We start from the raw sequence: 22,803 nt of genomic DNA, 5'->3' as shown, positions 1-22,803 counted from the left end.
CCTCTCTCTCTGTGTCTCCCATGAATAAATAAATCTTAAAAAAAAAAAAAAAAGTTGCAAACATCATGACTCTCTTGCTCTAAGTATTTCATGCATCTCCCAAGAATAAGAATATTCTCTCACATAATCATGGCATCATTATTATACTTCAGTAAATTAGAACTAATTCCCTAAAATCTTTCATACCTATTCCATCTTCAAGTTTCTCCAGTGCAGAGACGCAGACGAGGCGCGGGCGGGGGAGCCCCCCCCCGCAGCGTCTCGGCCGGTCGGTTCGGAGCGGAGCAGCAACAGCAGCCGTCTAATAACTCCCTACGGGTCCCTTGGCTTCGCGACCCCGCCCCTCACCATTACTGCGCCCTCCACGGCCTTTTGGGATATGTAGTCTCGGCAGGATTCTTCCGGCGCCTAGGCCCGCCCACCCGCCTGGCCACACCCCCGTCCGCCCGGCGGGAGGGTTCCGGTTGCCCGCCTTCCGCGCGGAGCGGCAGCAGGCAGAGGGAGAGGGGGCGGGCAGGCTGCCAGGGCCCTGGGATCAGGACCTGAGCCGGAGGCAGGCGCCCTTCCATTATTTCCTATCTCCACCGTCAGTTTCCCTCGGGGCACTTAGCACAATTCATAATTGTTACTTCTTTTGTTCCCTGTTTATATGAGAAATGTTAGGTCAAGGAGGGCAAGAACTGTATCCTGGTCACTATTATTGTCCTGAGCCCCCAGCACTGTCCCGCACGTGGCAGACCATAAACATCCAGGTAATCTGTGTCTCCCAGGCACTTTAAACGTAGTTCCTCATTTAAAATTCGCAGTAGGGATCCCTGGGTGGCGCAGCGGTTTGGCGCCTGCCTTTGGCCCAGGGCGCGATCCTGGAGACCCGGGATCGAGTCCCACGTCGGGCTCCCGGTGCATGGAGCCTGCTTCTCCCTCTGCCTGTGTCTCTGCCTCTCTCTCTCTCTGTGACTATCATAAATAAATAAAAATTAAAAAAAAAAAAACAATAACAACAAGAAAAAAATTTAAAAAAAATAAAATAAAATAAAAAATAAAATAAAATTCGCAGTAACTCCGTGAGGAAGAAAGCGTGCTCCTCACTGTGCGAAGAAGGAAACCCAGAGTCCAGTTTCTAAACTGCCCAAGTTCACTGAGCTAGTAACCGAAGAAGTCGGGATTCGAACCCACGGCTGAAGGAGTGCACAGCCCTCGGTCTCTAACCTCCAGCAGGTGCTCAGCTCCGGGCAGCTCAACCACGCTGCCGCTCCGCGCGGAAGGCCGGCGACCGGAACCCTCCCGCCGGGCGGGCGGGGGCGTGGCCAGGCGGGTGGGCGGGCCTAGGCGCCGGAAGAATCCTGCCGAGACTACATATCCCAAAAGGCCGTGGAGGGCGCCGGCGACTGGCGGAAGCGAGGTGGGCGGCGGCGTGGTGTTCCCCAGGGAGGCGGGCGCGCGGGGTTTAAATTGCGGCGGTTTGCGCGGCGTTGTAGTGGAGTAGTTGTTGCTCTTCCCTTTTGCGTTTCGCGTTTCTCTTCCCGACGACTGCCCATGGACTCGTCGCTTCAGTCTCGCCTGTTTCCCGGTCTCACCATCAATATCCAACGCAGTAATGGTGAGGGGCGGGGTCGCGAAGCCAAGGGGACGCGGGGGGGGGGGGGGTTAGACGGCTGCAGTTGCTGCTCCGCTCCGAACGGCGGGGCCGAGACGCTGCGGGGGGTTCCCCCGCCCGCGCCTCGTCTGCGTCTCTGCACTGGCCGTCGGTCTTTTCCACCCGGGTCCGGGGGCCTCCGGCGGCGGTGGATTCCCCTGCCTGTCCTCGGAAGTGGGCGGGGCTAGGGAAGTTAGGGTTAGAGTTCTCCCCTGAAACTCCCTTGCTTTTGTAGGGACCTCGGCTTCCTGGCCCCTTTACTCTCCTCCAAATATTCCACACTTGCAGTACGTCAGGCACTGGGATTCAGGGTTCATCAGGCAGAAAAGACCCTTGACTCTTCAGGAGCTTACAGTTCTGTCCTTTTTTTTTTTTTTTTTTTTGGTTAAACAGCTGCCGCATCTCTGGCAGGTCTAATACTCTGTCATTAGGAGTCAGACAGTCAGACATAACCTTTCAGGAGCGAGATAGGGAAACCCGAGGGCGCCAGACCCTCCGTGCGTGGTGAGGAACAGTACCTAAGGACTAGAGGGACTCCCTTGCCTAGACATACCTAGGCTCCTTTGAGTGGAGGTGAGTCCTTATCCCCTGCAGCTCGGTTTCAAGACCTGTTCCCTGCCTGCGTCATCATGTGATCTAAGGGTGAGGTGCCAGGAGGTTTATTTGGCTTTTAGTGTTAAAAAGAAAGAAAAAGGCAGCTGTCCCTTCCTTCAGGTCAACTCCATATTGAGAGTCTCTGTGGGATCCTAAAAGTGGAAAAGATGGGTAAACTGGACCTTTCATACTGTAGGCATAATTCACAGTGCCAATGTAAGGACTGTGAACTTGGAGAAATCCTGCGTTTCAGTTGAATGGACAGAAGGAGATGCCACAAAGGGCAAAGAGGTAAGTTCTATGAGAATGCCTCTACTGCATTTAACACCTTCCTCCCTAAAAGATCTGTGTGAAGGGGCACCTGGCTGGCTCAGTTGGTAGAGCATGTGACGCTTGATCTCGGGGTCCTGAGTTCGAGTCCCATATTGGGCAGAGATTACTTTAAAGAAATAAACAGGGGCATCTGTGTGGCTCAGTCAGTTAAGCCTCTGCCTTTGGCTCAGGTCATGATCCCAAGGTCCTGGGATGGAGCCCCGCATGGAGCTCCCTGCTCAGCGCAGAGTCAGCTGCTCTCTCTCCCTCTGCCCCTCCCCCTCCCCCTGCTCATGCTTGCTCTCTCGCTCACCCGCTCTGTCTATCTCAAATAAAATCTTAAAAACAAACAAAAAGATCTGTGTGGAAATGGAACTTGTGAGGTCCTTGTCGCTGATGTTGCCTTTCTTAAACATGGTCCCCTTTGGACACATTGGGATTTTGTTTAGTCAAGCCTGATCTAAATTGAAGCAATCAACAGTTTCTGGTGTGTTTGTGGAAGACAAGCTGCACAGAATCCTAAAACCTTACTTATGTACACTAGCTTCTGAGCGCAAACTACCTATGACATTGACTTCAGGAGGAAAACTGATAACCCAGTTGAGCAGACAAAAGCATTTCTGAAACCAAATAACAAAGTATCTGATAAATGGCACAGCTGAATAGTGTTAGAGCAGCTCAGGTGGTAGCTCACTGTGGATGAGCTTGACTTAATGGGGGCATGATGGGTAGGCTAAGCAGAAATAGTGAGCTGGCCCTGATGGGGACTAGTGAAGAAGCTCACTTCAGGCAGTGGAAGGCTCAGGATGCTGGACAGTTGATAAAGGAGACCAGAGGGTCTTCATCTCTTGCACTAAGATGTTTAAGGTTTTATTCTGCAGGCACTAGCGAGCCTTGGAAAGATTTTGAGAAGAGGAAAGATATGACTAAGGCATTTATGTTTGTTTGTTTTTTAAGATTTTATTTATGCATGAGAGGCAGAGACACAGGCAGAGGGAGAAGCAGGCTCCATGCAGAGAGCCTGACGTGGGACTCAACCCTGAGTCTCTAGGATCACACCCTGGGCCAAAGGCGGCGCTAAACTGCTGAGCCACCGGGGCTGCCTGGCATTTATGTTTTAGAGGCATTGTCGTGTGATAAAAAGTTCACCAGGTTAGAAGTATGAAAACCTGGATTCTAGTCTGGGTCTGCCACTATTTTGTGTTCTCAGGCAGGTTTCCAACTCTCTTAGAAATTCAGTTTCCGGCTAGCCCCAGTGGTGCAGCGGTTTAGCGCTGCCTGCAGCCCAGGGCGTGATCCTGGAGACCCGGGATCGAGACCCACGTCGGGCTCCCTGCATGGAGCCTGCTTCTCCCTCTGCCTGTGTCTCTGCCTCTCTCTCTCTTTGTGTGTGTGTGTGTCTCTATGAATAAATAAATAAAATCTTTTTTAAAAAAAAAATCAGTTTCCTCACCCAGAAATGAGGATGATAATAATATCTTCCTGATGAGGTTGTTGTGAGGATTTATTCAACAGATATTTTTGTGCTGGTTCCAAAATGCCAGATACTACACTGAGGCAGGTGAGATAGACCTGGACCCTCTTTCATGGAGCATAATGTGGTAACACATGAAAGGGACTTGCCTGGCATAGTGCCTTATGGTAGGTATGCAGATATTTAGGGGGTACTTTTGAGAAATAAAAGGACTGAATACTTTACACTATCTGCCTCTTGAATCGAGATTCCTAAAATTCTTTTCAACCAGCTGTTTAATAATTCCTTGGGATTTTTGTTCATTAGCTTATTTTTGTTGTTTAGAAATATAGCTCTTGTTGGGCCTCACTCCAGCTCAGATACTGCCTGTGGAATAAGGTCTAAACTTCTTAGCGAGGCATTCAAAGCCTTTTCAGGATCTGACCTCAGTCAGCTTTTTTCTTTGTACCATACACTCTACTTCCAAAGTATGCTGTGCCAGGGGCAAATGGGTCAGGTGCCCACTCTGTGACCATGCCTAGTACCTTGTTGCCTTCACAGTCACTCTTTAACTCCTTCTTCCTGGGATACTCATCATGAATCATCAGCATCAGAGTTAATGTCAGAACTAGGGTTAGATCATTGGTCTCCTATGTTGTTTTTCTATGGTTTGTCAGAAACAGGAGTATGTAGTATAAAGGTTTGTAGCTGTCCAAGAAACGGGGACAAAAGTGTAGTTACCAAAGTACTTGCCAGCTTTTATGTTTGGTGATTCTATCTTCGTCTGTCCTTTGCTGCTTTGGTTTCTAGCCCTCTGTGCATATGATTTCTCCATTAGACTATGAGCTAATTGAAGGCAAAGGCAATGTATGTCTTAATTCATCTTTAAATATTTTCCCCCTACTGCCTTAATCGCATCTAATAAATGTTTAAGTAAGCTAGTTAATAAATATAGGTTGCATATATAGGAGGTAAAGCTGTCATCCTGGAGTACATGATTCAGCTTTGAAACATTTCAGGAGGGGCAGCCCAGGTGGCTCAGCAGTTTAGCGCCGCTTTCAGCCCAGTGCCTGATCCTGGAGACCTGGGATCGAGTCCCATGTCAGGCTCCCTGCATGGAGCCTGCTTTTCCCTCTGCCTTTCTCTCTCTCTCTCTCTCTCTCTCTCTCTCTCTCATAAATAAAATATTTTTAAAAATTTTCAAGATACAGATAACCAAGTTGGTACTGTGTTGGCTTATTGGTACTGTGAAGTATGCTGATAAAGTTTGAGTTGTTCCTGGAGGGTTGCAGGACTCTGGTGATGTAAACCTAGAATTGTGACCTCATTATAGGCATGAGCAGAAGTAGGAAAGGCATGAACAGGCAGCCCTGACTCAGGTAGAAGTTTCTGGGCCCAGTAGAAAATGTAGGTAGACTTAGGGTTAGGTAACAGCTCTTGGGAACTTGTCCCTGCCCATAAGATCCTGAAGGGCCCTCCATTTTTGTCTATCTCCGGGACAGTTAGAACTTGTTTCCTCCTCCAAGTCAGCCAACAAGAGGTGCTCAGAGACTGTGCCCAGCAGAACAATAGGGGAGCCAAGTGGCCTAGATCTACTGTGGACTACCTGTTTGCCTGTGTGTCTGCCCAGCTCTTTACCTCGTTCTCATCAGTGACGTCTACCATTGGCTTGGCAATCAGAAACCAATATCCATCTAGATGGTAAACTATGACTAAGGACTATTTGTTTATAGCTATTGGTACTTGGTGGAACTTAAAGTTGGTAAATTCTGAATCTAGGGGCAACCTTGGTGGCAGAGATGCACTTGGATTGAAGAAGCTATATTGTTCCACTGAAACTTTTTATTTGCTCTTTGCAGATTGATTTTGATGATGTGGCCGCAATAAACCCAGAACTTTTACAACTTCTTCCCTTACACCCAAAGGACAATCTGTCCCTGCAGGAGAATGTAACGGTCCAGGTAGGTGCTTGTCATCTGGTCAAACCAGTGCCCCAGATGATTTGCTTGGCTTGTTGGCTTTTGCTTACTCTCTAGGACTGCCTAGGACTTGAGTATAAAACATGGACCTAAGATAGGTCCTTGAACATTGATAGGAGCCATATATTGTGATGGTTCGTTTTGTTTTTCAGAAACAAAAACGCAGATCAGTCCACTCCAAAATTCCTGCTCCAAAGGAAGGTAAATGGATTTCTATTGGCTTTTCATGGGGTTTGTGCCAGGATTAATGTTCGTGGGGCACAGGAAGTTGTGACATAAACTCATTGCTCCACTTTGACAGGTGGCTCTATGTTGGCTGAGTCCTGCCCTGTCTTCTAAGCATTTTCATGAGGAAGAAGCCAACCTACGGAAAGGGAGAAATAGGGAGACTGTAGTCGAAGAGTCCAAAGTTTATGAGATGCTTCACTTATGGGAAATTAATTCTGGAGATCTAATGTACAACATCTGGCCTATGATTAACAACTCTCTACTGTATACTTAAAATTTTTCTATTAGAGTAGATCTTATATTAACAACAAAGCAGGGCAGCCCCGGTGGCGCAGCGGTTTAGCGCTGCCTGCAGCCCCGGGTGTGATCCTGGAGACCCGGGATCGAGTCCCACGTCAGGCTCCCTGCATGGAGCCTCCTTCTCCCTCTGCCTGTGTCTCTGCCTCTCTCTCTCTCTCTCTCTCTCTCTCTGTCTCTATGAATGAATAAATAAAATCTTAAAAATAAAGAAATCAAAGCAAAAATAAAATACAAAACAAGGGGAGCAGGAACAAACCTTAAGAAGTGATGGGTAAGCTTATGGCATTGATTATAATGATAGTTTCATGGGTGTTTATCTCTAGACATGTTGAGTTTTGAATACATTAAATATCTATAGCTTTTTTTTTTTTTTTAATATTTATTTATTTATTCACTTGAGAGAGAGAGAGAGACAGAGCACAAGCAAAGGAAGAAGCAGACTCCCAACTGAGCTGGGAGCCCAACATGAGGCTTGATCCCAGGCCCTAGGGATCACGACCTGAGCCAAAGGCAGACGCCCAACCATTTGAGCCACCCAAAAAGCCCCAGGTGTTTGGGTTTTTTTGGTTTTTTTGGTTTTGTTTTGTTTTTTTTTTTTTTTTAGATTTTAATTAGAGACAGAGCACAGTTAGAGGGGGAGAGGCAGAGGTAGAGGGAAGAGCAGACTTCCTGCTGAGCAAGGAACCTGATGTGGGGCTTGATCCAGGACCCCAAGATCATGACCTGAGCTAAAGACAGATGCTTAACTGACTAAGCCACCCAGGCACCCCAAATATCTACAGTATTTCAGTCATACTTTGATGAAGTGCTTTCAGAAAAAAAAAAATCCAGTGTTTAGGCCAACCTCTCAGGGACCTGATGCATGTGGGTGATTTGCCAATTCCTTTAGAATCCAGGGCAATAATCAGCCATTAATGGGCTTGTTTTCTTTCCTCAAGAGAACAGTGTGCTTTGGAGTGAGGTGGTAAGCAGGCCTTGAGGAAAGCTAGGTCTGGGCTGTATAATCAACAGTGCTATGGAGCTCTGGGGGTGGGGTGGGATGGGAGGAATAGTAGTGTTGCCTTGAAGTATAGAAGGTTTTCTCTGCAGAAGTAGTTAACATAAACCAACTGACTACAGTGGTCTCTAACTATAGGGGGTGAGGTGGCTATAGGTGCAAAGTGCCCAAGAAATCTAACTTAGGACTCAGAGCCAGCTGTATCTTGCAGCCTGCATGGCCTATCCCAGCCAGAGGTGATCTCACTGCCCTGACATGGTCTAAGCTACCACAGGGGCCCAGGAACTACTTGCCAGGAGCTTCAGGTTTGGAGGAGCCCAGGTGAAAGGTGGTACATTTGCAAGCTTGGGCTGGGCCTGAGTGGTGTGGTGCTGGCCACCTTGTTAGCTGTACCATAAGGACCTGCAAGAGAAATGGGAATGGTCTTTATGTATGTCCCCAAAGGACATTGCCACAGCCCCTGTCAGTGAAAAACCATCCTAATAAAGGTGCATGCTATTCAGTAGTAGAAATGAAACATGAGATTACCAAACAGGAAATCTTTTGAGAAACAGGAAAATTATAATTATCTATGCTCTTAATGAAAGACCTGGATTATACAGAGCCATCAGATCAGCCTAGACTTAGGAGACTCAGAAATTCAGTACGGGGCAGCCTGGGGGGCTCAGCGGTTTAGCACCTGCCTTTGGCCCAGGGCGTGATCCTGGGGTCCTGGGATCAAGTCCTGTGTCGGGCTCCCTGTGTGGAGCCTGCTTCTCCCTCTGTGCCTCTGCCTCTCTCTCTCTCTGTGTCTCTCATGAATAAATAAAATCTTTTTTAAAAAGTTGGGATCCCTGGGTGGCGCAGCGGTTTGGCGCCTGCCTTTGGCCCAGGGCGCGATCCTGGAGACCTGGGATCGAATCCCACGTCGGGCTCCCGGTGCATGGAGCCTGCTTCTCCCTCTGCCTGTGTCTCTGCCTCTCTTCTCTCTCTCTCTCTCTCTCTCTCTCTCTCTCTCTCTCTCTCTCTCTGTGACTATCATAAATAAATAAAAATTTTAAAAAAATAAAAAAAATAAAAAGTTGATATTTACTTATTTTGTACCGTGTATTCTATTTTTCAAGTTTCCGACTTCATAGGTGATAAAGCATTTCTCTCTTATGGAGGGAAACTATGTGAGTCGGTAGAGTTAATGATTCAAAATGTGGCTCAGTTGTTGGTCTCAGCATTCTTTTAAGATTCCAGAAAATCAGTATAGCTGACCCTGATGATGCAGGGATCTGGTGACATGGCCTGCGCCTGGCTCTGTAAAGGATCCTGGAGCAGTGGAAAAAGCCCGGAGTTTGGAATCTGACACTCTTGGGTTCACATACTGGCTCTAACATTTACTAATTGAGTGACAATGAGTAAGCCACTTAATTTCTCTGAGCCTTCATGCCCCCCCCCCTTCCATCAGATGGGAAGAATGTTATTTACCTTACGGTGGTGTTTTGAAATATGAGAAAATTGGGGGAACCCTGGGTGGCTCAGTGGTTTAGCGCCTGCCCTGCCTTTGGTCCAGGGCGAGGTCCTGGAGTCCGGGGATCGAGTTCCCCATCGGGCTCCCGGCATGGAGCCTGCTTCTCCCTCTGCCTGTGTCTCTGCCTCTCTCTCTCTAGGTCTATCATAAATAATTAAATAAATCTTTAAAAAAATATATGAGAAGATTGTACAGTGGTGGGTGTCACTGCTCTTAAGGCTTAATAGTGCTTTTTTTTTTTTTTTTTTTTCCCCCCCCCAGAGATTAGGTCTGGCCCTTCAGAAAGGATTTTGGATTGGCTATAGGGTTTCTCCATTTACTCAAGACAGATGTTCTTGTGGGAGATGTCCTTGCTCTTGGAAGCTCTCAGATTGGCAGAACGAACAGAGTAGTTTTGGGGTCACTAGTACTTGGCCTTTCTAATCTTTCCTTGGATGGAAGGAATGGGAAGTTGGTGGGTAGGGTCCTTTCCTGGTGGTCTGGACCCATCTCTCCCTATAGAGAATCTTGGAGGGCTGCCCCCTAATGGCCCCCACTGGCCCTTCTGTTCATGCCGCACCGACTGGCTGTCACCCTTGGTTCTGCAGGTCTCCGCAGCCGCTCCACTCGAATGTCCACTGTCTCAGAGGTTCGCATTACCACTCAGGAGAATGATATGGAGGTAGAGCTACCAGCATCTACAAATTCCCGCAAGCATCTTTCAGTTCCCAGTGAGTAATGAATCTCTTTGCCCTGTTTGAGGTTCTGGAACAGCTCTTCACACATTTCCCTGTCCCTATTCTGGAGTATCCTGAGATTCCTATATTCCCCCTAGCTTCAGTTCTGTTTTTCCCCCCACTCCATTGCTCCCTTATTTGGAAATTAGTTTTGCTCTTTTAATTTTATTGAAACATCATATATATACAGAAATGCAAACATCTCATTGAGTATATAGTTCACAAACTGAACACACTCACATAACTAACGCCCAGATCACAGAGCATTACCAGCAACCCAGAAGTCCCCCTCAAACTCCTTGCCAGTTCCTAATCCCCTAAGAGTACCTATACTCGTGACTTCTGATAGCATAAATTAACCTTTTCCCTTTTGGGACTTTGCATAAATGGAATTTTAAAAAATATTTTTAATTGTTAACTTTTATTAGCTAAAGCAGGTGCAGAGTTTGTAAGATAAAGTCATTGCATCTTACGTGTATCAAATTCAGCTCTAATAAAATGAAGGGAAACAAAAGGGTCACAAACAGGTATGGGAAGTAACGAATTATCATAGGATGTACCTTTCTGGGTTGAATCAGTATGTTTAGTTGTTGCTCAGATTCCTGTCATTCCTGCCTTTTCAGTCTTTGTTCCTGTTAGCCATCCAGGCTGCAAAGCTTTGGAGAAGTTAGAAAGTCCTGGCTTTTCTTCCAAAAGAGTATAAAGTCCTGGCCTGAGAACCCATGCTTGGGTCAAGCCTAAAGTCTTCAGGCTTTTCCTTCATAGTAAAGTCCATACTGAGCTACTCACATACCCTTTAAGATCTAGATTTTTTTTTTTAAGATTTTATTTTTTAAAGTTTTTTTTGTTTTTTGTTTTTAAGATTTTATTTAATCATGAGAGACACAGAGAGGCAGAGACACAGGCAGAGGGAGAAGCAGGCTCCACGCAGGGAGCCTAACGTGGGACTCGATCCCGGGACTCCAGGATTACACCCTGGGCCGAAGGCAGGCACTAAACCACTGAGCCACCCAGGCATCCCCTGTTTGTTTATTTTAGAGAGAAAGGGGTGGAGGCAGAGAGAGGAGAATCTCAAGCAGACTCCCCTGACGTAGGGCTCGATCTCATTACCCTGAAACCACAACCAGAGCCAAAATCAAGAGTCAGATATTCAGGGCAGTCCCGGTGGCTCAGCAGTTTAGCGCCGCCTTCTGCCTGGGGCCTGCTCCTGGAGACCCGGGATCGAGTCCCACGTCGGGCTCCCTGCATGGAGCCTGCTTCTCCCTCTGCCTGTGTCTCTGCCTCTCTCTCTGTCTCTCATTAATAAAATCTTAAAAAAAAAAAAAAAAAAAAAAAAAAGGTCAGATGTTCAACTGACTGAGCCACCCTGGCGCCCCTTAAAGATTTTATTTTTGGGACACCTGGGTGGTTCAGTGGTTAAGCATCTGCCTTTGTCTGCTTAGGGTGTGATCCTGGAGTCCTGGGATCGAGTCCCACGTTGGGCTCCCTGCATGGAGCCTGCTTCTCCCTCTGTGTCTCTGCCTCTCTCTCTCTGTGTCTCTCATTAATAAATAAGATCTTTTAAAAAATTTATTTGTAACTAATCTCTATACCCAACCTAGGGCTCAAACTTCGAGTCACCTGCTCTACTGACTGAGCCAGCCAGGTGCCCAACCTCCCAAGATTTTTGATTCCAAGAGCCAGCCCCTGCAGAGACTGACTGGGTTCAGGGTTATGACTGAAGTGAAGAGAAAAGCCCCAGCTCTGCTCTCAGCCCTTGCTGAGCTAGCACTCAGTTGCGTTCCTCCTGGCCCATGACGTGCTCAAGCTCAAAGGAGCACAGCTCTGGTATGCCTGCCTGCTTCTCCAATGACTCTTATTCTCCCACAGCTGGCCCCCCTAGGCCCTCCTGCCCTGCAGTGGCTGAAATACCATTGACGATGGTCAGCGAGGAGGTGGAGGAGCAAGTCCATTCTGTACGAGGCAGCTCTTCTGCAAACCCTGTGAACTCAGGTAGACACACTGAGCTGTCTGCTGTTCTGCTCTCTAGTGCGGGACACGTCGTTACATCCTGTCCCAAACCTGGCCTGTTTTGGCACCTGAGTTCAAACCATGTTTGTCACATGGAGGCATGTTTTCCTGTGGCCGTGGCATCAGTCTTTCATAAGAAGTAGCCCTGTCCCCACCAGCTGACCAGAGCCCTCTTATGTAGTCGAGATGTTGTCACAGCTCAAGTCTTGGCCAACACCTGAAGAACAGCCCAGAATGACCATCAAGAGCAATTAGGGAAAATTTGAGAAAATGCCACAAAGGCATGGAGAGAACTTCGGTTAGGCCTAGACTTGTGCAAGTCTTTACTTTGCAGGCTTGGCTCTCCCAATAGTCCCACTATTGCTGCTTCTCCTTGCATATGGTCATTTAAGAGCAAGGGTCTAGGGAAGGCCTTGTCCTGGGAAAGGCCAGGACTCAGTACAGTAGCTGGAGAAGAGTAGGCTGGCGGGCCTAGACAGGTAAAAGTGGGCTTCCTTTTTCCCCTTTCCCCCACAGTTCGGAGGAAATCATGTATTGTGAAGGAAATGGAAAAAATGAAGAACAAGAGAGAAGAGAAGAGGGCCCAGAACTCTGAAATGAGAATAAAACGAGCACAGGTACTTTTCTTAGGTCAAGGGTTTTGGACAGCTCTCCTTAACTGCACCTTTACTAACAACAGAGATACAGTTGGGCCCCAGCATTTTTTTTTTTTTTTTTTTTTTTTAATGTTACTTATTTGAGAGAGCATGAGTGGGGAGGAGAGGGAGAAGCAGGCTCCCCGCTGAGCAGGGAGCCCGACACCAGGCTGGATCCCAGGACCCTGGGATCATGACCTGAACTGAAGGCAGACACTTAACCAACTGAACCAGCCAGGCACCTTGAGCCCCACCATTTCTTAAGCTTCAGTTCTGATATCTAGAAGATTTAACTGGTTTCTCATTAGGATTCAGAGGAAAAAATAAGTCAGATATTTTTGTGAAGACTTCGGGTGAGGAATATTTCATGCTGATTGATAGGCACACCCGTCACAGTGCAGTAGCAACAGAGCAGCTGGACAGTTGCCTGCTTCCAGCCCTCCTCTCCCCTACTTATGGGTATGGCATGGGGTGGGGTGGGGGAAGTGCTGCAATGGAATTCCAGTTTGGTGCATTTCCCCTTAACTGGGTTCATTGTTCCAAGGAAGTAAGATTGGGGGGGTGGGGGGGCTTTGTCACCTGAAGTGCTGTGTCCATAATATAAAGAACTGTTGCTGATGCTGCTTAGCACTGAGCTCTGAAAGCAATTATGTGTCAACAGTCCATCCTTTTTCGCCCTTGTCCCAAACAGGAGTATGACAACAACTTTCCAAACTGGGAATTTGCCCGGATGATTAAAGAATTTCGGACTACTTTGGAATGCCATCCACTTACTATGACTGATCCTGTAAGTAAACCCAAAGGGCTTCTACTTCTCCTTCCTGACTAAATGTACAATTAAGAGACAGATCTCCCCTCTAGGGGAGTGAGAGCCTGCAGGAACCTCCACTCACCCTTGAAGTATTTTCAGCTTTTGGTGGACTGGAGCTAGTAAGGCTAGATGAGAGTCTGATCTCCCAAACTCCCACATTCCTTGCTTCCATAGGTTGGCTAGATCCTTACTAATAATCATGGAAGTAGCACTGAAACCCGTAGGCAACAGAGTGAGAAAACTGGGAAGGAAATTCAGAGCTGCCGCTGTGCTCCAGAATAACAAATGGTGGAGGCAGGGGTCCTAGGGTCAGGTTGTGGCCCCTGAGTGGGCTGGATGTGGGATCAGAAGAGGAGGGCTTCTTTCACTATTGCTCTGACCTTTCGCTGGTTGGTTGTCTTCTCTCATCCTTCTGAAGATCGAGGAGCACAGGATATGTGTCTGTGTGAGGAAACGTCCACTAAATAAACAAGGTAAGCCCTGATCAATCAGGAGGAGGCTCTGGACTGACCGTGATTCCATGTCCAGGAATCATCCCCTGAAATAACTCTCCTTCTGCAGAATTGGCCAAGAAAGAAATTGATGTGATTTCCATTCCCAGCAAGTGTCTCCTCTTGGTCCATGAGCCCAAGTTAAAAGTGGACTTAACAAAGTATCTGGAGAACCAAGCCTTCTGCTTTGACTTTGCATTTGATGAAACAGCTTCAAATGAAGTTGTCTACAGGTTGGTTTCTCGCCTCTTTTTTCCTTTCCCCAGCCTTCCTCTTATCAATGTGGGACATTGTGGTAACACTACTCATGGCCGCACTGAACTCTGAGGCCCTTCCTGGCCTGGCCTCCTTGTATTTTCTTAGGATCAGCCATCCCCGAGCTAGCTCTAGCTCCAACTCTGACTCCTGGGCACCAGGAAGACCCAGTTTGGGCTTGTCACATCCCATTTTGCATCGGTAGTAGCCCATCCTTGAATGGGACAGAAGTGAGGTACTACCCATTGCGCTCCTCTGAGGCTGGGCTGGACAGGCTGTAGGGGCTTTTCCAGCGTCTTGTGTGGCCACCCTGCTCCCCACGGAGGTTAGCAGACTCAGAAAATACTAGGACTGCTTTGGCTAATATAGCACCCATTAGCTTCATGTGGTTTTGCTTTTTGTTTGTTATTCAGAGTTAAGTAATCTTTGTACCTAACATAGGGCTTGAACTCACAACCCCAAGATCAAGAGTCATGCTCCACTGACTGAGCCAGCTAAAGGCTCTCCATCATGTGACTATCTTTTTTTTTTTTAAAGATTTTATTTATTTATTCATGAGAGACACACAGAGAAAGGCAGAGACACAGGCAGAGGGAGAAGCAGGCTCCATGCAGGGAGCCCGATGTGGGACTCGATCCCGGATCTCCAGGATCAGGCCCTGGGCCGAAGGCAGGCGCTAAACCGCTGAGCCACCCAGGGATCCTCATCATGTGACTATCTAAATAACAAACAAAATTAAGAATTTCCTTTCTTTTTTTTCCTTAAACTCATGACCCTGAGATCAAGTCACATGCTCTACCAACTGAGCCAGCCAGGCATCCCAGAATTCAATTCTTTAGTCATACTAGCACACTTTAAGTGCTTCATGACCACATGTGGCAGCAGCTGCTATTAGAAGCATTTCTATCATCACAGAAAGTTGTTTGTTTTTAAGAGTCACTTACAGGACGCCTGGGTGGCTCAGTGGTTTAGTATCTGCCTTTGGCACAGGGTGTGATCCTGGAGTCCTGGGATTGAGTCCCACATCAGGCTCCCTGCATGGAGTGTGCTTCTCCCTCTTCCTGTGTCTCTGCTTCTTTCTCTCTCTGTCTCTCACGAATAAATACATAAAATCTTAAAAAAAAAAAAAAAAAAAAAAAAAAAAATAGGGATCCCTGGGTGGCGCAGCGGTTTAGCGCCTGCCTTTGGCCCAGGGCCTGATCCTGGAGACCTGGGATCGAGTCCCACATCGGGCTCCCTGCATGGAGCCTGCTTCTCCCTCTGCCTATGTCTCTGCCTCTCTCTCTCTCTCTCTCTCTCTCTCTCTCTCTCTCTCTCTGACTATCATGAAGTAAAAAATTAAAAATAAATAAATAAATAAATAATACTCATTTACTTATATGAGAGCACATGCACACATGGGGCAAAGGGAGAATATCTTTCAAACAGACTCCCTGCTGATTGCAAAGCTGATCGCAAAGCCCAACGTGGGGCTTGATCTCATGACCTGAGCTGAAACCGAGAGTCCAGCACTTAATCGACCAAGCTGCCCATGCACCCCATCACAGAAAGTTCTATTAACAGAACTGCTCCAGACCAGAGGATGACAAACTACAGCCCACAGGCCAAATTTGGCTAACAATCTTTTTTTAAAAAAGGGATCTCAAATTTAAAAACTTAAAATGAATAGTTTCTGTTTTTGAAGGATTTTTTTTTTTTTTTCCAATGTGACAGCAGGGTGCCTGGCTGGCTCTGTTGGAGGAGCATGCAACTCTTGATCTCAGGGTTGTGAGTTCAAACCCATATTGGGTGTAGATTGGGTGTAGAGATGACTTTAAAATCTTTTAAAGTGACAGAGACCTATGTGGCCTACAAAGCCTAAAATATTTTAGGTTCCTGCTTTATAGAGTTTCCACTGATCTTTGTAGTGTTTCTTATGCTGGCAGTCAGCTACAAAGCTCAGGTTTTCACCTTGGGGTCTCCAGGGTCGGAGGGTGGGCTGGTGGCTCAGTTGGAGTGGAGGCCCCCTGCTTACTCTTGGCACGTCAAGCCAGCCAGCCCTCCCCAGTTGGCTGGGAGAATTTTAGATTTATAAGTGGGGCTGGGGTCCAGGGGGACCACTTTGCAGGAGAGTGCGAGCTAATGCTTGGAAGGAGAGGACCTTAGGAGTTCTGCAGTGGAAGAACAGCAGGACCACATTCTGGGGAGAGATAAATATTCTTTACTATGCTTTCTCCTAGGTTCACAGCAAGGCCACTGGTCCAGACAATCTTTGAAGGGGGAAAAGCAACCTGTTTTGCATATGGCCAGACAGGAAGTGGCAAGACACATGTGAGTATTGAGGCCTGGCTGGGAACAAACCTGCCCATGGTGTCCTACCGGGTCCCTAAAAAAGAAGCAAATAAGTTCCTTGCAGAAGGTTCCCTTGGTACAGATGCCCCTGCCCAGGTGCTCTTGCTGTGCCAGATGCCTTAGCCGGTGCAGCTTCTCACTGTGGTGCGGTGGCCCACAGTGGCAGTGGAGCCTGTAGGGCTCTGGCCTAGGCCTGGAGCCCTTTTACCACAGTTTTCTGCCCCTTCCCTTTGCAGACGATGGGCGGAGACCTGTCTGGCAAAGCCCAGAATGCATCCAAAGGGATCTATGCCATGGCCTGTAAGTACTGTGTTGTGTCACAGTGGGGTTGGGCACAGACAGGCAGGTTGCTGACTTAACCCAAGCTCTCTCCCATAGCCCGAGACGTCTTCATCCTGAAGAATCAGCCTCGCTACCAGAACCTGGGCCTGGAAGTCTATGTGACATTCTTCGAGATCTATAATGGGAAGGTAACTAGCTGCCAGGGAGCTCCTGTTTATACCACTGGGGTCCCTGAACTTTCTAAATCCTTGAGGTTAGTTAGAAATTGTAAAAACCAAACAACCTATGGGCTGCCAAACCTTTGATGGGCTGCTCTGCCCTGGCATCTGATGGTACGATGGGGCCCAGGCTCAGCAGGTGTGACAGGAGCACTCCTCAGGGCTCCCTCCCACATGGGAAGTGTGCCCTGTGTGTACCCTGTTCCTCCTTTGACCCACCCCCTTTATAACCTTCCTACCCTTCCCCTGATCATGCATGTTCCTTCTCATGTTCATACTCTCTTTCACTCTCTCCTCCACCCCTTACACTCTGTACCTTCCATCACCACTTCTATATTGTGTTTTTGCAGAGTTGCCTTTCCCAGAGCAGGATCTTGATAATTATAGCTAATGTTGATTATCGGTACGGTATCATGTGCTAAGCACTCATCTCAACTCATTCAGTCATTACAATAACCTATGAGGAGGTATTACCATCATTATTCTGCAGATGAGGAATAAGTCTGGGTCCAGGCTCCCATAGCTGGCAAAGTAGCAGAGTCCTAGCAAGCTTGAGGGCAGCCCCGTTCTGCTCAAGTGGACTGCCCTCCACCCAGCTTCGCTTCTTTCTGCCTTCCCTCCTGCCAGCCCTTCTCTAAGCTGGGACAGGCCCAGAGGGATGGGGTGTCGGGTGGGGTGCCTGCCACCTAATGGTTTTAGCCTCGTTCCCCTGCCTGGCACAGCTGTTTGATCTGCTCAACAAGAAAGCCAAGCTGCGTGTGCTGGAGGACGGCAAGCAGCAGGTGCAGGTGGTGGGGCTGCAGGAGCACCTGGTGAACTGTGCTAATGATGTCATCAAGATGATCGACTTAGGCAGTGCCTGCAGGTCAGAGTCCTGGGGAGGGGAGGGGACCCCCTGATGCCTGGTTCAGGTGACAGACTCTCGCCCTGAGCCCATTGCTGTTTCCACACAGCACCGCCACTCTCTGAAGTTTTTTGAGCGCTATGAGGGCCCTGCCTTGAGGACTCTCAATAGGACAGATGACCCAGGGCCGGAGGCTCATCAGGAACAAGTCAAAGTATCTTAAGTCTAACCTAGGGCAGATATATTTCCAGGCTCTTACCCCAAAGCATGCTTTCTGACTTCTCTAGGTTTTTCCTTGATGTTCCCCTCCCTCTGTGGTAGGAACCTAGGAGCTCTGGGTCTGTTCTAGGCTGGAAGTGGTGGGATCATAACTTCTATACAGACTTAGGGAAATGCTCTTCCACCCGGCATGGTACAGTGGGATGCTGGGTGACTTACAGAGGCCCGGGGAGGGGGCTGGCCTCCTCCTCAGGGCCATCAAGCTTTGACAAGTGGTTCATGATGACCCCTACTTCCCATGTGCCCAGGAACACAGGCAACTCCTCCTTCCTCGTGTGTTGTTGGGCCCTCAGGTCTGACTAAGACCCTAGCACAGAGTCTAGTATTTTCACTACCAGGAAAACTTGCTAAGTCCAGAACTAGAGGGAGAGCTGCTGCCTAGGGAGGACAAAACTGAAGTCTGGGTAGGACACAGGACTGTTCAGAGTCCTGACCTGTGCCCCTTGTACCAGAGAGCTTAGTGCTGTGGAATGGGGTGGCTTGAACTCTGGGGAGCCACAGTGGCTGGTAACCTCACAGGCTCATGCCCTTTCTTTGCTTTCCATTGACAGGACCTCTGGGCAGACATTTGCCAACTCCAACTCATCCCGCTCCCACGCCTGCTTCCAGATTCTTCTTCGAGCCAAAGGGAGAGTGCATGGCAAGTTCTCTTTGGTGGATCTGGCAGGGAATGAGAGAGGTGCAGACACTTCCAGTGCTGACCGGCAGACCCGCATGGAGGGTGCAGAAATCAACAAGAGTCTCCTGGCTCTGAAGGTAACAGAGCCTAGCCAGAGGTGGTTGGCCTGGAGGGCTCCTGGCCGAGGGGGAGAGGGAATAGGTGGCTCCAAAGGACAGAAGGGACCTCAGTGGCTCCTGCTGTCTGCCCCACAGGAGTGCATCAGAGCCCTCGGACAGAACAAGGCTCACACCCCGTTTCGAGAGAGTAAGCTGACACAGGTGCTGAGGGACTCCTTTATCGGGGAGAACTCAAGGACCTGCATGGTGAGTAGGGTCACTTTGCAGGAGGTGTAGGACGACACGGAGTTGCAAAAATTTATTTATTTGAGAGAGAGAACATTAGCATGCGTGAGTTAGGAGGAGAGGCACATGGAGAAGGACAGAATCTTCTAGCAGACTCCTCACCAAGTGCAGAGCCCAATGTGGGGCTTGATCCCAGGACCCTGAGCCCAAATCAAGAGTAGGATGCCAAACTGACTGCACCACCCAGGCAGGTCCCCTCCACACCGATGCCTTAGTACCAAGTTCCTCTTTACCTATTTAAGAAGGAAGGAAAGAAAAAAAAAAGGGGGGGGGGGGAAGGAAAGGATCTATTCTCTTTATATCTGGGCAGCTCTTGGTTTGGGGATGGTCAGTACTCCCTGGTGTAATGGGGCCCCAGAATTCAGAAGAAGGACCAGGGGAAAGCAGGAGAAATTCTCATCTCTTCTATGGCTTCCTTCAGGTTCATTGGCTCCCAGCTTTGTAAATAGGAAAGGGCTATGGTTTGTTTTTTGTTTTTTAATGAGAGAATGTGAGTGGACTGGGAAGGCATGGGGTAGAGGGAGAAGACTCCCCGCCAAGCAGGGAGCCTGATGCAGGACTCTATCCCAGCACCCTGGGGTCATGACTGGGGCTGAAGGCAGATGTTTAACTGACTGAACCGCCCAAGGCCATGGCCTTGAATGCTTTTTGTTCCCTTCCTTATTTTCTCTATAAGCCCTGCTAGCTAGGGTCTGCCCTCCTTCCCCTCCAGGGAATCTCCTCCTCTTCCCTGCCTACTAGGGAAGGTGGGAAGTTCTAACTAAGCTCTAAACCATCATTCAAAAAAAAAAAAAAAAAAAAAAAAAAAAACCATCATTCCTGAGCTTTGGTGAATGGAAGGTTCCAGCAGGAGCCACAAAGCCTTGAGATATGACCTTGGCGAGAGGGACAATAAAGAGATAAAGCAACAGGGGGTAACCAGATGCACCTTAAAAGGCAGGGGACCAGTTTTCAAGATGCCCTAATTTTCACTACCCATGGGGCAAGTTGCCAGGCACAGAGTAGGTGCTTAATTAACTCCCTGCTCCAATACTGTGGGTGTCAGCAGCCCATAGACAATGCCTGGCAGTCTCCAGCAGCAATCTGGTGCCCTTACCCTCTGATCCCTAACCCTTAACCACCTATTTACCCCTTTTGCAGATCGCCATGATCTCACCAGGCATAAGCTCCTGTGAATATACTTTAAACACACTAAGATATGCAGACAGGTACTGGTACTCGTGGCCAGTGGGATGGGGAGAGGGGTGCAGGAGGGAGGAAAGGAAGAGAGAGGAAGCCCTGGATTCACAGGGCCTATTCTATATTCTCTGACTCAGTGAATCTGAGACTTGGGAGTTCTGACATGATGCTAGTTGCTTTGTCCCCTTGCCCTTTCAGGCCTTGGTTGGGCACCAGCATGGGTCCTCTAGGCCAAAATCAAAGCTGCTACTCCCCTTGAACCACGTGGCCGATGGTGCTACAGTCTTGTGAGTGCCAAGAAGGCTCCTATGGGATCTGACACCTTCTTGTTTTCTTCCTCAGGGTCAAGGAGCTGAGCCCCCACAGTGGGTCCAGTGGGGAGCAGCCAGTTCAAATGGAAACAGAAGAGATGGAATCCAGCTCTCATGGGTCCCTGATCTCAGGCAATGTAAGGTGTAGGGTGGGGCCAGGCAGAACAGAAACATGGCCTACTGAGACGGGACTTAGGCCACACTGTTGTACCTCTCCTTTTGGCCCCTTCAGTTCTCCAAGGAAGATGAGGAACTATCTTCCCAGATGTCCAGCTTTAATGAAGCCATGTCTCAGATCAGAGAATTGGAGGAAAGGGCTATGGAGGAGCTCAAGGAGATTATACAAGTGAGGAGCTGGCCCTGGCTGGGGTGGGATTGGATATACACCCTCACAGGCCCTCAGTAGTGCTCAGCACCATTCCTTGAACGTGACTGGGCTTTGCTCCCACGGGTCTTCAGATAGGGATGGCATGAGGCAGGCCTCCTACCTACCATTCCTTCATTCTCCCATCTATTCATCTAGCTGTTCTAGAACAACAAATTACCATACCCACCCCCACCCACCCCCAGCCTGGCCCACACAGGCTTGCCTCCTCCATTATACTAGCTGGAGTTAGTGTCTCTCCCCTCTGTCCTCCTGATTGAAATTTTGGAGGGTGACTTTAATATGCAAAGACCTTGATTTATTTATTCAGTGAGTGTTTGAGGAGTACTTTCTATATGTCAATCACTGTGCTGAAACCAAGGACCAAAAACATGAGGTATGGGTAGTACGCCCTAAAATAAGACCAGATCAGTCCTGACTCTTCTATTTATAAGCTGATTTCCTTACGAAAGTCATTTATCATCACTAGGCCTCAGTTTCTTCATCTCTAAAATGGGCAAGACAGGAGAGTTGCATCTGAGGATTAGGTAGTGCCCAGCACGTAGCAAGTGGTAGATGCTGGTGCTGATGTGACTCCTGCTGCGGGAGGGGAGGGTGAGGGGAGGCCAAAGTGCACTCTGCCAGTAGGGTGCTTAGGGTGCAGCACAGAAAGGAGCATGGGCCACTTAGAACCAAGGAGGGAACATGAAGAGTGAGCATTTAAGCATGTCCTCCCTGGAGTGCTCAGAGTTACAGACGTGTGAAAGGACATGGTACTTTCAGGAAGAATGAGAGGTTCGCTCTGGTCAAGCAAAAGCAGTGAGCAGATGATGGAGATGAAGGCTGTGGCTGGGTCAGCAAGATCTGATGCTAAGGGACCTATGGTTCACTCCGAACACCTGGACTTGGTTATGAGGGCAGTGGATGCCTTTGAAAGGAGTAAAGCAGAGTGTGGTGGGATCAGATGACCTGGTCTTCTCAGAGCTTTAGATACAATGTGGAGCTTGGTTTGGGAACGTGGGAGGGCATGAGTGGAGGCACTTAAGAGTTAGCAGTTAGGAGATTGTTAAGAGTTCAAGAGAGGTGTTGGTGCCTAGATGGATTATGGCCGGGGCCTAGACTGGAGTGAGGACGTGAGACTCAGGTACCAGTTAGGGGCAAAATTGGTAGGATCTGGGGATACTGGGGATAAGGAGGGTTAAGAATAAAGTTGTTGCTCTCATTTCTGACTTGGTGTTAAGACAGATTGTGACATTCATTTGGGGAGAGAGGGACAGTTCAAGGTGGGAAAGAGGAGGAATTCAAGCTGAAGATAAAGATAATCTGCTGGAGGAGGTCCAGAGGTGGAATACAGGCTATGGCTGGAGGAATGAGCATCTGGTGTGTGTTGTCTGCTTTGGAGGGTAGGGGCCCAGGAAGGATTTGCTAAATTGGTTGGGTCATTTTTGAGTGGACAAGCTTCCCCCATGTCACTGCAGCAAGGGCCAGGCTGGCTTGAGCTCTCCGAGATGACTGAACAGCCAGACTATGACCTGGAGACCTTCGTGAACAAGGCAGAGTCTGTCATGATCCAGCAAGCCAAGCACTTCTCAGCCCTGCAAGGTAAAGTGGGTGTGGCTGGAGATGGGGCCTCCACCCTGAGGGAGAGGGGCCTCTGAGACACTCACTAATCCCGAGTGCACCACCACCCCTTCCTTCCAGATGTCATCAAGGCCTTGCGTCTGGCCATGCAGCTGGAAGAGCAGGCCAGCAAACAAATAAGCAACAAGAAACGGCCCCAGTGACGACTGCAAATAAAAGATCTGTTTGTTTTCACACCTAGCCTCTTCCCCTCCTCTTCCCTCCCCAGCAAACTTTGGGCACCTGGTGGGTCTAGTCAGGGTCTGAACTGGGACAGGCTTTGGTAAATGCCAAGTATGGGGGCAGCTGGGGAGGGGGGTCAAAGTGATGTAGGACACTACTTTCTTCTCATCTTTGCTCCTTGGATGGCTACAACCGAGAAAACGGAAAGACCCTTTTACTTATCCTGGGTGTTGCCCTCTCTCCAGGAGGAGAAG

The 22,803-nt window shown here is 48.6% G+C and overlaps 1 protein-coding gene across 6 annotated transcripts; it reads left to right on the top strand.

The window, feature by feature from the left end:
- Positions 1–1,379: 1,379 nt before the first annotated feature.
- KIF2C (kinesin family member 2C) lies at positions 1,380–22,563 on the top strand. 6 transcript variants are annotated; one of them, XM_038558274.1, is made up of 21 exons: positions 1,429–1,600; positions 2,427–2,521; positions 5,855–5,956; positions 6,127–6,175; positions 9,585–9,707; positions 11,583–11,705; positions 12,240–12,340; positions 13,050–13,145; positions 13,588–13,642; positions 13,731–13,893; positions 16,135–16,225; positions 16,483–16,546; positions 16,625–16,716; positions 17,469–17,611; positions 18,421–18,625; positions 18,743–18,853; positions 20,033–20,100; positions 20,414–20,519; positions 20,615–20,728; positions 22,225–22,348; positions 22,448–22,563. In XM_038558274.1, the coding sequence occupies exons 1-21, from the start codon at positions 1,537–1,539 to the stop codon at positions 22,528–22,530; spliced, it is 2,172 nt and encodes a 723-aa protein (XP_038414202.1). In that variant the 5' UTR covers positions 1,429–1,536; the 3' UTR covers positions 22,531–22,563. The 6 variants fall into 6 exon arrangements, 5 of the variants coding, with proteins under 5 accessions (XP_038414206.1, XP_038414203.1, XP_038414202.1 ...); XM_038558278.1 differs by lacking the exons at positions 1,429–1,600; positions 2,427–2,521 and adding an exon at positions 1,380–1,402; XM_038558275.1 differs by lacking the exon at positions 11,583–11,705 and having other exon boundaries at positions 1,428–1,600.
- Positions 22,564–22,803: the final 240 nt, after the last annotated feature.

Source organism: Canis lupus, chromosome 15 (genome assembly GCF_011100685.1).
Source record: "Canis lupus familiaris isolate Mischka breed German Shepherd chromosome 15, alternate assembly UU_Cfam_GSD_1.0, whole genome shotgun sequence".
Classification (NCBI taxonomy): Eukaryota; Metazoa; Chordata; class Mammalia; order Carnivora; family Canidae; genus Canis; species Canis lupus.
Note: the sequence above shows the minus strand (reverse complement) of the source record. Positions and strands in the feature narration are given on the sequence as shown.